This window comes from Bidens hawaiensis, unplaced genomic scaffold (assembly GCF_021521415.1).
Source record: "Bidens hawaiensis isolate Kalapana, Puna unplaced genomic scaffold, B.hawaiensis_p1.1 tig00013027_1, whole genome shotgun sequence".
Lineage (NCBI taxonomy): Eukaryota > Viridiplantae > Streptophyta > Magnoliopsida > Asterales > Asteraceae > Bidens > Bidens hawaiensis.
Window position 1 is genome coordinate 271,669 of NW_027492096.1, and position 14,072 is coordinate 285,740.

General features: G+C 33.9%; 1 protein-coding gene and 1 pseudogene across 1 annotated transcript; one reads left to right on the top strand and one right to left on the bottom strand.

The window, feature by feature from the left end:
• Positions 1-2,146: 2,146 nt before the first annotated feature.
• Positions 2,147-3,282, bottom strand: LOC143543105 (protein FAR1-RELATED SEQUENCE 3-like). Its single transcript, XM_077035508.1, has 2 exons — positions 2,824-3,282; positions 2,147-2,743 (listed from the first exon to the last, which is right to left on the bottom strand). Exons 1-2 carry the CDS (start codon positions 3,280-3,282, stop codon positions 2,147-2,149), a joined length of 1,056 nt encoding a protein of 351 aa, XP_076891623.1.
• A 5,442-nt stretch (positions 3,283-8,724) lies between these two features.
• LOC143543091 (cytochrome P450 76C1-like) lies at positions 8,725-10,546 on the top strand (annotated as a pseudogene).
• Positions 10,547-14,072: the final 3,526 nt, after the last annotated feature.

Consider the following 14,072-nt stretch of genomic DNA (forward strand, 5'->3'; position numbering starts at 1 on the left):
TCATGAAGAACAACCGAAAACGGGGTAGATTGTCGGATTTTTGCTATGAGACACATGGAGAAGTATGATGGGAAGAAACCGTGGACATGCGGATTTTATAGAGAATGTCCTAAACAAGATAATCAGCTAAAAAAGTTGAGGACAAAGTATTTGGCCAAAATCCTTCTGTTGGATATAAACAAGAAAAGAGATAATCTGATCGAGAAGGCGCAACAACTTAGTGAATAAAACGACACCGAAATGTCCGGGGAGGAGATTGTTGAAGAACTCAAAAGAAGGCAACAACTAATTTGACTTTGTTGTCTATTTTAGTCAATGGCCTTATGTTAGAAAAAATCAACTAACCAAAAACATTGGAATATTATTATTAACACACAAAATAACACGGAGTACATGATTAAAAAAACATTACAAAACGCTCATCAAACTCTCAAACATCACCCACTTGCCTCCTACTCTAATAGTGACTTGAGAAAATCCAACTTCAATTTCATTGAACAGTTTAGCTCAAGAATTGCCTTTGATAATTCTTTGAACTGTTCTAACTCATTCTTCCCGATGTCAACCATAAACAAAACCGCAAGATCTCGGATAGAACTAGCAGGAATTTTGACAAGAACATTCGTAATAACATCCTTGTAATCCATGTTATTATTAAGCATCACAAACTCATATGTTAGCTAGTCACGGCAAGCTTTGTAGGCGGCTACCAGCTCAACAATTTTCATCTTCAACGCTTCCTTGAAAGATGATGATGATGAGGCATCCATTATAACTGATTTTGAGATGGGTGGATATAACTGTGACAAAATATAGCATATATATAGGAAAAATATCACGGGCCAAATAGTAAAAAAAGGACAACAAAACAACTGCAGGGTCACGGATCAAAATAGTGTAAAAAAATATTAAAATGACAAAACGCTTGAACAACGCTCATAACTGCATGCTCACGGACGCAACAGTGTAAGTTCATTACTATATGCTCACATATAATGAGAGATGTTATGAGACGCTCATTATACGCTCTTGTACGCTTTCACACGCTAAGCAGCCGAATCTCGTTAAAAAGAAACTAATCTAGTTTTGTCAAAAACTTAAAATTACATTTATTATAACTCATCTGCCAAAATTTAAGTCCAAAGATTTTTGTAATGATAGCCTACATCAAATCACTTAAATTAAATTACACTATGTCAACAACCAAACAAAATATATATATATATATATATATATATATATATATATATATATATCATGCTTGTATAACACTTAAGTCCAAAGAAAAAAGATTTTGTAATAATAGCCTACATCAAATCACTTAAATTAAATTACACTATGTCAACAACCAAAACAAGATTAAAAAATAAATATATATATCACGCTTGTATCACGCTTGATAAATAATAAATGCAGTTTGTGTGATGATCAAATTAAATGACATTGAATAAATAAACTCTATCTCAACTACCCATAATTAGTAGACATCCAAAATTATGTCTATATATTTCACATCCATTGTTGTTAATCATATCACACAAAAAAAACACACAAAAAGATGTTTTCAAGTGATAAAGCCGTAAAAAGCATGGTGAATGCCAAGCTTGATCTTGAGAAAGAAAAGGACAAGAACTTTCTCAACGTCCTTCAGCACTCACAAGCCTACATGCTTCAAGAGAAATCAAAAACTCTTGATGCATACAATGAACTCATGGAGCTACCAGACAGTGAGTTCAAGGCACAGACTGCTGAGTTCCTCAAGCAGCAGACTACATGTTACGACTTCGTGTATGGTACTTTGGCTAACACTGTTTCAAATTTTTCAGCCAATATGGAGTTCAAGGAAGATGGGCGTGAGAAGATCAAGGAACATGGAGCGGTGGGAGTTGATGGGGTTTGGGTTGATGGGGTTGATAGGGGTTTGATGATGGGGTCTGATGATGATGGGGTCTGATGGGGTGTAAACCCATGTATTACAAAAATAAATAAATAAAATCTTTATCTTTTGTTATAAGTTTGTCATACGCTTGTCATACTCTTGTTATACGTTTGTGAAACGCTTGTGTAAAAAAAGGTAACTACATAACACACAAAACTAAAAACACAAAAAACTAACTCTTTCTATCTAAAACAATCAACTACGAATTCATTGCTGCGGTTGCTGCTGTAATGCTTTACAAGTTCTGCTGTTGTGGCCAGGTAGGTGACAAATTTGACACTCCCTATAACCCTTCCCAGAGCGACTAATGGAAATCTCTTTCTTTGATCTAATTCTTTTGTGCGAGCCACGACCCTTGTTTCTTATTCCAGTAGGTACACGAACGGTAACTTCTGATGGCTGTTCAAAACCTAAACCAGCAGCAAATATGTCCCTTTTGGATGGACGTACCCTTTCATACTGAGTTAAATATGCTATTTCAATCATCAAATTCATCTCATCTCTATCTTTAATTAATTCATCAATATCTGCAACATAACTATTGATAAGGTATTCACCAGTGTACTTTATTTCTCTTGAAATTTCTTTTATCCTCCTATTCTGATCATTACCAAACTCTGACATTGGAATTGTTCTGATATTCACCGCAGCCTCTTTCCTCCATCGATCATTTATATATCTTTTAGGGAATTTCTTGACTTGATACATATTCATGACGTAGAAAATATGCCGACACAACAAACCATATTGTTCGAATCTTTTGCAGGAGCATGTTGCAATAGACTCTTCACCAAACTCACCGTCCTTAAACACAACCTATAAAAATAAAACGCTTGTTAATTAACTTAAACTTAAATAATTTTAAACTAAACGCTCATAATTACCTCCAAAAAACCTGGAACATACGCATTAAAATCCATTATTTTACACCTCAAAAACCCTCCTTCTTCTTCACAAGAACTGAATTGTGAAACACCACCAACAATTTCATTCATTTCATCTTGAAGATCATTAAATATAGCTCTTGTATATATCCTAACCGCTTCCCTTTCAAGATAACTTCTGGTTTCTAACTGCGGATACGTGTACCTACTATCATGATCACACCGTCTGCCATTGTATCTTTGTATCTCCATACAAAAATCAAAATGGTTGAAAAACTCAACTAATGTTAATTGAGAATTTGTAGCTTTTCCAAAAAAATGGTTTTCGCTCTCTGATCTTGATGTTGTACGCATCAATCCAGACAAAAGTTCATCTCTATAAAAAGCAGGTATCCAGTCAAATCTGATTTCATACATATCAGTACGCCATTTATTCTTGTCAAGATCAAACTCAACCATTATAGCCTGCCATTTTTCCTCAAATTCTAAAGGACTAATTGAATCAGTCCACACAATGTTACATAACCTACTCTTAAAATCTTCGTTGTTACATAAATCAGCCCCCGCCTGATACACAAAAACATGTTAAAACGTTTATATAAACGCTCGTCGTCCTAATATAATCATGTTACGCTCATACAATGCTCACATATTAAACATCAAAAAGAAAGAGACTATTGCCATTAAACGCTTGTCAAATGCTCATTATTCAAACTGCATAAAACACAAAAATAAAAAAAGTTACCTTGTCAGCAACTTTCTTCATGATATGCCACATACATAACCTACACCTTGTATTTGGAAACACAGTTGCAATAGCTTGCTTCATAGCAGGGTCTTGATCAGTAACAACAACCTTCGGTGCATAACCAAATGACTTAACCATGTGTACGATTCAATAGTTTCAGAAGCTAGTAATCTAGCACCAACAGTAACACTATGACAATCAATTGTCGTGAATGGGACAAAAACCATCTTGTACCTATATATATAAAATAGACACAAAAACATATACATACAGACAATCCTATACATACACACAAACTTACTTGTTAGTCTTAAATGTAGCATCAAAAGATATAATATCCCCAAATGCAATATAATTACTCTTTGAAGTCTCATCAGCCCAAAACATACGAATTAACTCATGATCATCATTGACATCATATTCAAAAGAATAATCGGATGAAAATGTTTTCTTCGCACACAATCTCTGAACAATCATCTCAGCATCATACTCCCAATATAACAAATTCAAACCTTGTTTAAAATTCTTACAATCATCTTTAGTTACACTTACCTTTTCAAACCCACCGTACTATGTTCTCGTAAGGTTAAACGCTTTAACAGGTCCCAAGTTCATATTAGAAAGCTCATAAATAGCTTCATCTTGGACATGTGTTAACTTCCTCGCAGAACGAACAAACTGCATATCAGAACCTGCAACCATTTTATGATTATGGCCTTCAACAAAATCATCTACTTGAAAAAATTCACCGTCAACAGATTTCAACTGTATATGTGCTCTACAACCACATCTAATTGTCGGCCTCTTCCTCCTTTTGTAATATGGCTTGCTTGATTCATTACAATAACCTTTTAAATCATACATTTTAGCTGGCTTGTGACCTTCTTTACAACATGTGAAGTACTTAGTCTTTAATACACCACCATGCATGTAAGATCCACCTTTACGAGCCCCAAATCCAGCTTTTTTAGCATATTCACAATAAAAATCAAATGCTTGATCAATTGACGAAAACATCATTCCTTTAACAGGTTTGTATGAAGAAGCAACTTCAGGAATGATATCAACCCCTTGACCTTCAACCAAAACACTTGAATCATCTACACAAAACATCAATATAAAAATGATCATCCAAAACACGCTCAAAATTATAATCAAACCATTTTTACAATCCTAATAGTAACACGCTCATAAGACGCTCATATTATACTACATTATAATCAGCTCATAAATCAGATATAGTAACACGCTCATGATACGTTCGTATTATGAAACATCAAAAAATAAAACAGTCCTAATATGAACACGCTCGTAACACGCTCACAAACAAGACTAATCAATTATCATGTGATTCTCGTGAGAACTAACATACAGATTACTGCCACCCCCCGCCGATTATATACATAGTATATATCCACAGTTGATTAATTCAAAACACAGCAAAAACTTACATTCGCGATCGTCTTCCATTTCAAACCCCTAAAATCACAAAAATCGCTTGAAAAACTGATTCGTGTACTCAAGAGAGCTCAATTGATAGTTTTTGGTACATAAATTGTTTCGTAAAATAAGAAATTGATTTTAATTAAGCTAAATATCAGGATCGTAACTGTTTATACGTAAATTACCAAATTCGAATGACGAATAAAAAAGACAATCGTACTCTTCTCACTTAAAAATACACGGGATCTCCTTAACCGCTTTCAACTGAATGATAAGTGTAGATCGACGCTTGCTGTTGTCACGTACGATTTTGTACGATAGGGATTAGCGTATTCCATATTTTCTGTGTATATATATATATATATATATATATATATATATAATTTAGATTTCAAATCTCTTAACATTAAATTTGATTATATTTTCTAAAAGTGTGTATCTTCATCCGTAAGTTTTTATTATTATTATTATTATTATTATTATTATTATTATTATTATTATTATTATTATTATTATTATTATTATTATTAATTGTAATTGAATTATAAAACTTAGATAGATACACAAACGTTTAATGAAATGATAATCAAAATCTTTTATAACTAGTTGCATCAATCTTATCGGATTAGCTTCATGGCTTCACGGTTTATAATTAGGATTAACGGTTATTAGATTTGAGGCTAACAGTTGTTGGTTTTATTTCTCTGGTAACTTATTATTTTACCGTGAACCTACATTTTACTGAGAACCAACCCGTTGATCGAAAACTCAAGGGTAGACCGAGAACTCATCATACCACCGTGAACTTCCTTAATTGTTGTTTTGTTAAACTTAAACTACATTAAATGTTTTACAAAACTAAATAACTTAACTTGAATGACTTTTGATGTATCACTTCTGCCCAAAGGTGATGTGTTACATCTACCTTATTATCCAAGTCTAACTAAAAGTTTTTGTTGATTTTGCCTAATATAAACCTAATGTCTCGCTTCTGCCGAAAGGTGATGTGTTACATTTAGGTTTAATAAAACTAACTCGTGCATAACAAAAATGGTTGTCTCACTTCTGCCCAAAAGTAATGTGTTACAATTGTTTTGCACATATACTTAAATAGATTTTAATTCGATGATTTATTTTTTGTTTAAGTAGAACTTTTAATTATAGCCTATTAGTTTGATGTTAATAATAAACATATCACATCTTCAATAAAATATTGTGATCTTCACATTAATGATCATTCATTAATCTAATGATCATAAACTTTAATTTGTCTTACTTTAATATCTCATAGCATTACTCGCTATAATTCCCTTCCATAAATTAGTATCTCATCCAAATCATCCACTATAATCTCAAAACACAATATGAATTTTGCTTCATAAAAAGTTTCAATAATCATTCCGCTCTTCTCGGCTTTGATTATCCCTCAATACATAATTAAACAATTCTCCATCTCTTTCTAATAACAACCATACTATTGAAAACTAGAGCATGATGTATGGGATGCATCAAACATAATGTCTCTTATGAGAATCAAGAACTCATTAAATAAATGTTATCATTAGAGTTATTCAAGATTCAGTTTTCCTAAGAATAATCAAAATAACTCCTAAGATACATGCACTCCTTAAAATTCTAACTATGAGGTTAAATGACATTACTGAATACATCATTATGTACAGTATCATAAACCATAAAATTAAGGGTTCACACAAAAAAATAAGTACAATTTTATAGTACATTACAAACTAAAATTTTCAATAGTATAATTTGGTGCCTTAAGAATCAACTATAATACTCAGAAGTACCAAAGAAAAATGAGTGTGTTGATCAGCAACATATGTAAAAGAAAAGAAATGTTTTGTACTGAAAAATAAGATGTTATTTAACTCACTACCGATAAAACCTAAAAGATGATAATTCTAACGTTCATTGATAGAATACAAGTACTACTTTTAACTTAAGTTCTAAACAGAGAAATCTCGTTGCAAAAATATGCCATTAAATTAGGCATGAGCAACGAGACTATCCATAATTTTAAAAAAAAAATAGCTGACCAAAATTGGTAGTTATATATTAATGGTATTTAAGTCTGCTAATCCTAATATTTTAATTAAGACATGTTTTCTTACCAAAAATCAGCAAATAACTAACATGCGATTTGGTGACAAATTTAGATGCTAAGGTTACTAAAACCATAATAAACTATTTCTACTTACGCTTTATGATACCTTACAAAATTTTGGAGATTGTTTCAAAATTTGGTATCAATACTTAAGCTACATTATGACAGTTGTGAGATTTGCATAGTCAACAAAAAGTCACCCTTACCTTAAATTCTCATATTATTTGTTATCGATATTTGGATAGAACTAGATAATACTATACATTTTCACATCTTTGTTATCATGCAAATGAGAATTTAACAAAAGACAAATGAGACCTAAAACATCATCCATTGAAACCAATTTCACGATAAATCATGATATGGTTGATGAGGATGATTTTTCATCTATTCTCATTGTGATTTTAAATCATGTGTTAGATGCCTAAACATTACTTGGCTTAAGGTATAATTATGGGTCCATCAGAAGTTATACTTCACTGACATTCGTAGATCTTATTCAAAACAGAAATATTCAGACATAATTCATTTATCATTTATAGACTATCTACTTGTATCTAATCTGACTTTTATGGTCCATGGTCTTAAAGAAATCCTATACTTAATATGATTTCTTCTAAATATGTCCCTAAATTTCTTATGACATATAATGGAAATCAAATCAAGTCTAACGTATGTATGACAAATTCCCACATCACGTACACCATTGAAACTCCTTATATAGTTTTCTTAGAGATATCGAAGATCAATGGGAGCCTTAAGTGCCTTAATCATAACTTGCAAGATCGAGGTGGGAAGTTAAAACTTGATACTACTCCATCCGCGACAGAGGAGGAAGCGCCGGATGAACGGCCGATTGGAAGTGATGTCGTTTGTTGTGTTTGTTAAGATCGTTCACTGATATGTCGCGGATATGGAAACATCGATTGGTTTTTACTAGGGTACTCTAAATTGAAGAAGAGTAAAATGGTAATTGCATACTAGAAATAGGGAAAAATATGTAATTAAATTAAGTGTAAAAATCCCAAAAATAAATTTACATACAATGGCCAGGAACATGATGGATGACTCGGGTGTCCCGGGTTCGAATCCTGATTCCGACCGGATTTTTCCAGAGCATTAAAAACATGCCGTGCCTTCGGGCAGGGTGAGCAAACTGGGTTTTACCGGGAACGCCAAGCCAAACTTGGACACCAATGTGGATCCCGATCATGTCAACATAGCTGGCCTGAGTGGGGTGGTGGGGAGCGACTTGGTCGCGCAGTGCTAGCTTAGTCACCGTTCGAAAAAATAAATCTAATACAAATATATACAGCTTTAAATGCACGTGGTTTTCGAAATAGATATTTATTCAAGGCATATAATTCTAATATAAGAAAAACCGTTGACTTAAGATTTGCAGATCCGCACCATCCTCATGAGGATTTAATAAGCGATCACACATATATTAATCTTTCTGAATATTATCACATTGGCACATCAACTAGAAACTCTTTACGTTATCGGTATAAACTATTATCAATCAATTGCTATAATTGCAGCCCTCAAACTTGAACTATTGTACTCACATTTTTAATCTCCCAAAATGACACAAAACAAAGATGAACTTACTATGGTGGTACCACTTGTGACCACCATTTCACTAGTGATCATGTTGGGTGTTATATGGTACAAACTGACCCTTTCGACCTCCACGCGATCCCTACCGTTACCACCAGGTCCCCGATCGTTACCAGTAGTCGGGTACCTTCCATTTCTTCGTCGTGATCTACACAACCATTTCAACACCTTGGCTAATATTTATGGCCCCATCTTCAAGTTCTATATGGGTAGCAAGCTTTATGTGGTGATAAATACTCCAGAGTTAGCCAAGGAAGTGGTTCATGATCAAGATGACACTTTTTCTAACCGTGACCTAGCCATCGCGGCTGCAGTTATAAACCATGGAGGCCAAAATTTGATATTCTCCGAAGACAACGTGAGGCTTTACCTTCACAAAATCTTTGTTCATGAGCTCTTAAGCAACAAGTATCTTAAAGCTTGTAGCTCTATCCGAAGGGAGGAAGTTAGAAACGCGATCAACATGGTTTATAGAAAGATTGGGACACATGTTAATGTCAGTGACATTGCTTACTTGATTCAGGCCAATGTCATAACAAGAATGGCCTGGGAAGACACATCGTATAAAGGTGAATCTGGAGCCGAGTTACATTCAGTGGTGTCGAGGATCAGCAAGAGGATGGTACAACCAAACTTGTCTGATTACTTCCCTATTCTCGCTTGGTTTGATCTACAAGGTATTGAGAGGAGCATGAAGAAGGAACATAAGAAGTTGGATCAGATTATTTCAAGAATTATAGAAGATCGGATCAAATCTAACTCCAAGAAAGGAGTTAAGGATGAAAGAAAGAAAGACTTTTTACAGATCTTATTAGATCTCAAGGACCAACAAGATCTTAATATCACCCAAGTAAAAGGACTTATCACGGTAAGATTTATATGGTTTTACATGAATTCTTTTGTTTACCGAAAGATAGATCGAATCTCAACATCTGTCAATGATAATTTCGTTGGTGATATATATATCAATAATGAATGTCAGTAATCTGGTGGTGAAAGACAGTGGTTGAAAGTCCTATTATTAATTAATTATAGGCTAACTAACTGATGATGATTTAATTTGGTTGCAAGTATAACTAACATGGTTAACCTTTCTGTATCAGGACTATTTGATTGCAGGAGTAGAAACAATGATCACAGTCATAGAATGGGCAATGGCGAATATTATGAAAAATCATAAAGTAATGAAGAGGGTTCAATAAGAACTAGCAGAAATTGTTGGTCTAAACAACATAGTTGAAGAATCGCATCTTCCAAAACTGCAATACTTAGATGCAACGATTAAGGAAACACACCGCTTAAATCTTGTAGGTGCTATCCTTATGCCACGAGTGTCACGCAAAGATTGTGAGGTAGGTGGATACACAATTCCAAAAGGTTGTATCACCCTTGTGAATGATTTATCAATTCATCGGAATCCTCGATATTGGGACAATCCAATGGAGTTTAATCCTGAGAGGTTCTTGGTAAACAAGGAGACAAACAAATGGGATTACAGTGGAAAAGATTTGAAGTTTATCCCATTTGGATCGGGAAGAAGATCGTGTCCAGGTGTTCCACTAGCCCAAAAAATGCAAATGTATATTTTGGCTTCTCTCTTGCACTCGTTTGACTGGAGCTTGCTGAAGGGTGAAGAACATGACATGTCCGAAACTTTTGGTCTTACATTAAAGAAAACAAAACCACTCATTGCTGTCCCATATCAAAGATTGTCCGATGCTAGCCTCTATATGTAATGTTTCAAGAATTTGCCATATGGTTAACATTGTTTTAGTTTCATATCCATAAGAACCTTTTATTGTAAAATTCAAAAACCAGTGAAACACCTAAATAAAATGCAGTTTGTGGCCTAAGGTTTTTTTTTGTTTTGTTAATCATATAAAGAAATGCACACGCGTGCATGTATTGTTTAGAAGTTGGATCAAATTTATTCAAGAGTCATAGAAGATCAAATCAAAAATAACTCCGAGAATGGAGTTTGAGATAGTGGAATTAAAGAAAGACTTTTTACAAATCTTATTTGATCAAAAAAGACCCCAATATCTTAACATCACGCAAGTAAAATCACTTAAGATATTTATGGTTTTACTTTGTTTCATATACCGACAGATAGTTTAAATCCCAACATCCCTCACTGGTGACAGACAGTCGTTGGAAGTCCTATAATTTGTAGTGATGACGATTTTAATCTGATTGCAAGAGATGATCAACTTTCTCTTAGCCAAAAACAAAATCAGTTTTATTGATGGAACCATCAAGAAACCAGAAGAAATTCAACCAACCACATGCCATGGATGAGGTGTGACGCCATGATCAAAGAATGGCTTGATTTTGGTTAATTGTAAGTTCAAATACCCGAATTGAAGCATTGTTTCGTCATTTTTGAAACATTATTTCAAACTAAGTTTTACACCAATCGACTCGTATCCTCCTAACGATTAAAAGCCCTAAAACATTGGTTTGAAATTCAGGAAAAACTATAACACCGTTAAGTCATTTTTAACGGGGGACCATTGGGTGCCAATGTTTTTGAATTTGGGACCGCCACTGGCGATAAAACGAATAGGGATTATTACCGGCCAAAACCATTTAATATGGATTATTAAAATCCAATTTTCCTTAATTATTTGTTAGTAAATTGTCTAAAGATCTCCAATGTGCACTAACATTCTTTCCCGATTTTTTGTCATGCAGGGCTTAAGTTTGAGGGCGTTGATTGGATCGGGTAAGTGCAAGGATGTGATATACCAGATGTAGATGGGGGAGACAGAAGACACACTATGGTGACAGTCATCGATATTTAGCACAACCGTTTAGGTCATGTGTCAGATTCTAAACTTCATCATGTTAGTTTTTTAAGAGACGCCTTAAAGAATAAAAAATGTCGTTTGTGATTCTTGTATTAAAGCTAAGCACACAAGGCTTCCTTTTTATTAGTTCAATAAAAACATACGACTATTTTGAATTAATAAATTGTGATATATGGGGTCAATATCGTACTTTTGTATTTGTCACATGCCAGTTATTTTCTTACCATCGTTGACGATTTTAGTAGGGCCATATGGATGTTCCTACTAAAACATAAGAGGAGGCTAGCATGTGCTTAATTAATTTTCACAAGATGGTTAAGACACAATTCAATAAAGATGTAAAAAGAATTAGATGTGATAACGGAGGGGAATTCGTTTCAAACAATATGCATCAACGTCCCCACACACACCTCTGTAAAATGGGGTGGTGGAACAAAAGCATAGACACCTCCTTGAAATGGCACGTGCGTTATTGAAGCGAACTTACCCACCAAGTTTTGGGGAGAATGATAAATCGGTTGCCATCTGACGTTATTGGTAACAAAACTGTAATGACCCCACCCCATAGAGGGGTGACGTGTTACAAATCATAGTATTCAAAACATAAAACATCATTCCACTATTAAATGTTTAAAAGTACAGTGCCCTAGGGTTAATTATTTATTACATATTATATAATTGTCAAATCTAGCTAGACTAAAGTATGCTACAAAAGTGGCTAGCATTTTACATTCAAATCCTAGAGCTTAAATATTTTTTTCTCTCTCTTCACACCCCACCCGGAGTAACCTGTGAACCTGTTATGAAAAAAAATTTTACGGAATGAGCCGAATGCCAGTACATATAAAAGGCTCAAGTAAAATAATAACAATAATTAAGCAAACATTTATTCATAACAATATAAAAATATAATATGTCATGATGTAAGATTATACGATGCATGTATGCAAGCCAATAAAGTGAATCGTATCATACGGATGATACCCACGAGCCGAAACATATAACATACCAGTGGGCTACATAGGTTGCAACCTATGTACCCAATAGTGCAATGGTGGGGTGTTGGCATACACCGCCATCCACAAATATCAAATACATATAATCTAGGATCGATCCATACGCCTCCTAATAGTTGTGGGCCACTTTGCCCTTAAGAGACGCCGTGAACTAATCTCTCTGTCACGGAAGGAGCACACAACCTCAATGCCACAATGTTGCGCCTGTGGGACACTCCAAAGAAAGCGTAGAACTCAGGGTACCAGAGTACAAGCAAATACAAGTAACGCGCTCATAGTACTAACGATATCAACAAATATCTATACCGTATAATAAGTAAGGAACATGCGATATTGAGTACAAACTAAAAAAATTATCGCATGAGTACAACAGCAATCTATATTTGAGTCCAAACGACCTTAACCAGACCGTGAAGCAAAATAAATTTAATCTGATTAATATTCCAAAGACGTTTAGGAGTTCCAAAAAAACGCGAAACATCAATGAGATTTTAACAACCGAGAATGATAATAACAAGTGGAGGGGTATGAATCCATACCTCAAAGATGTTCCACTATGATGTCAGACTCGTTCTTTTAAGGGGGTTTTAATAACCTACATAAAGTTTAATATTTGATGAGATTTATTTATCTAAGTTTTGCCATTTATGTCTACTAGTATATTAATTTAGAGAGTAAAATTTTTAAATGATTATAATCGGTTATGTATTACTAAACAACTTCAATTATTATTATTATTATTATTATTATTATTATTATTATTATTATTATTATTATTATTATTGTTTTAGGAATAATCTGTAACTTAATTCTAACAAACTTTTGTGAACATATATTGAAACCAAATTGGATCTTTTTCTTTAATTAACTTTTGTTTTAACGCACGTAGCCAAATATCAGCTAATGAAAACTCTTATTAAACATTGGTGACTTAGATATTTATTTAAAAAATATATAAAAGAAAATTTGTTCAGGGAACACAAATAATACATCCATTCACATTTGTGTTATTATTTAGTAGCTTATACTTTCAATAACTCATGTACACATCATCATCTTCATAAACATCTCCCATGTTTAGAACCCTACTAGCCATGTCAAGTTTAGTGGTTTATATGTTTATATGAAACTGAAAATAAAGTTTAAAGCTTCAGTTTGGTTACCTTAGTTAAGAATGTGTGCATAGATATGAAATGTGTACGGTCGAAAAGTCGCAACACAAAAATAGAATGGCCTTCTTCGTGCTCCTTGTGGTCGGTTGTTGCGGTAAGCGATGGAGATAGCGAACAATGTTGTTGGTTTCGATTTTTACGATGTCGCTCCTCTTTGTCGGTATCTTGCTTCTTGTCGGAAAAAGAACTCAAAATAGAAAAGTGTGGTGATGCAGATTGAGATGATAAAGGAGATGGGTTCTGAATTTATAACTAGTTGACTGATTTCGGCGGCTATGGCAGCGGCTTGCAGGGGACGATTTGAGTGAATGAATA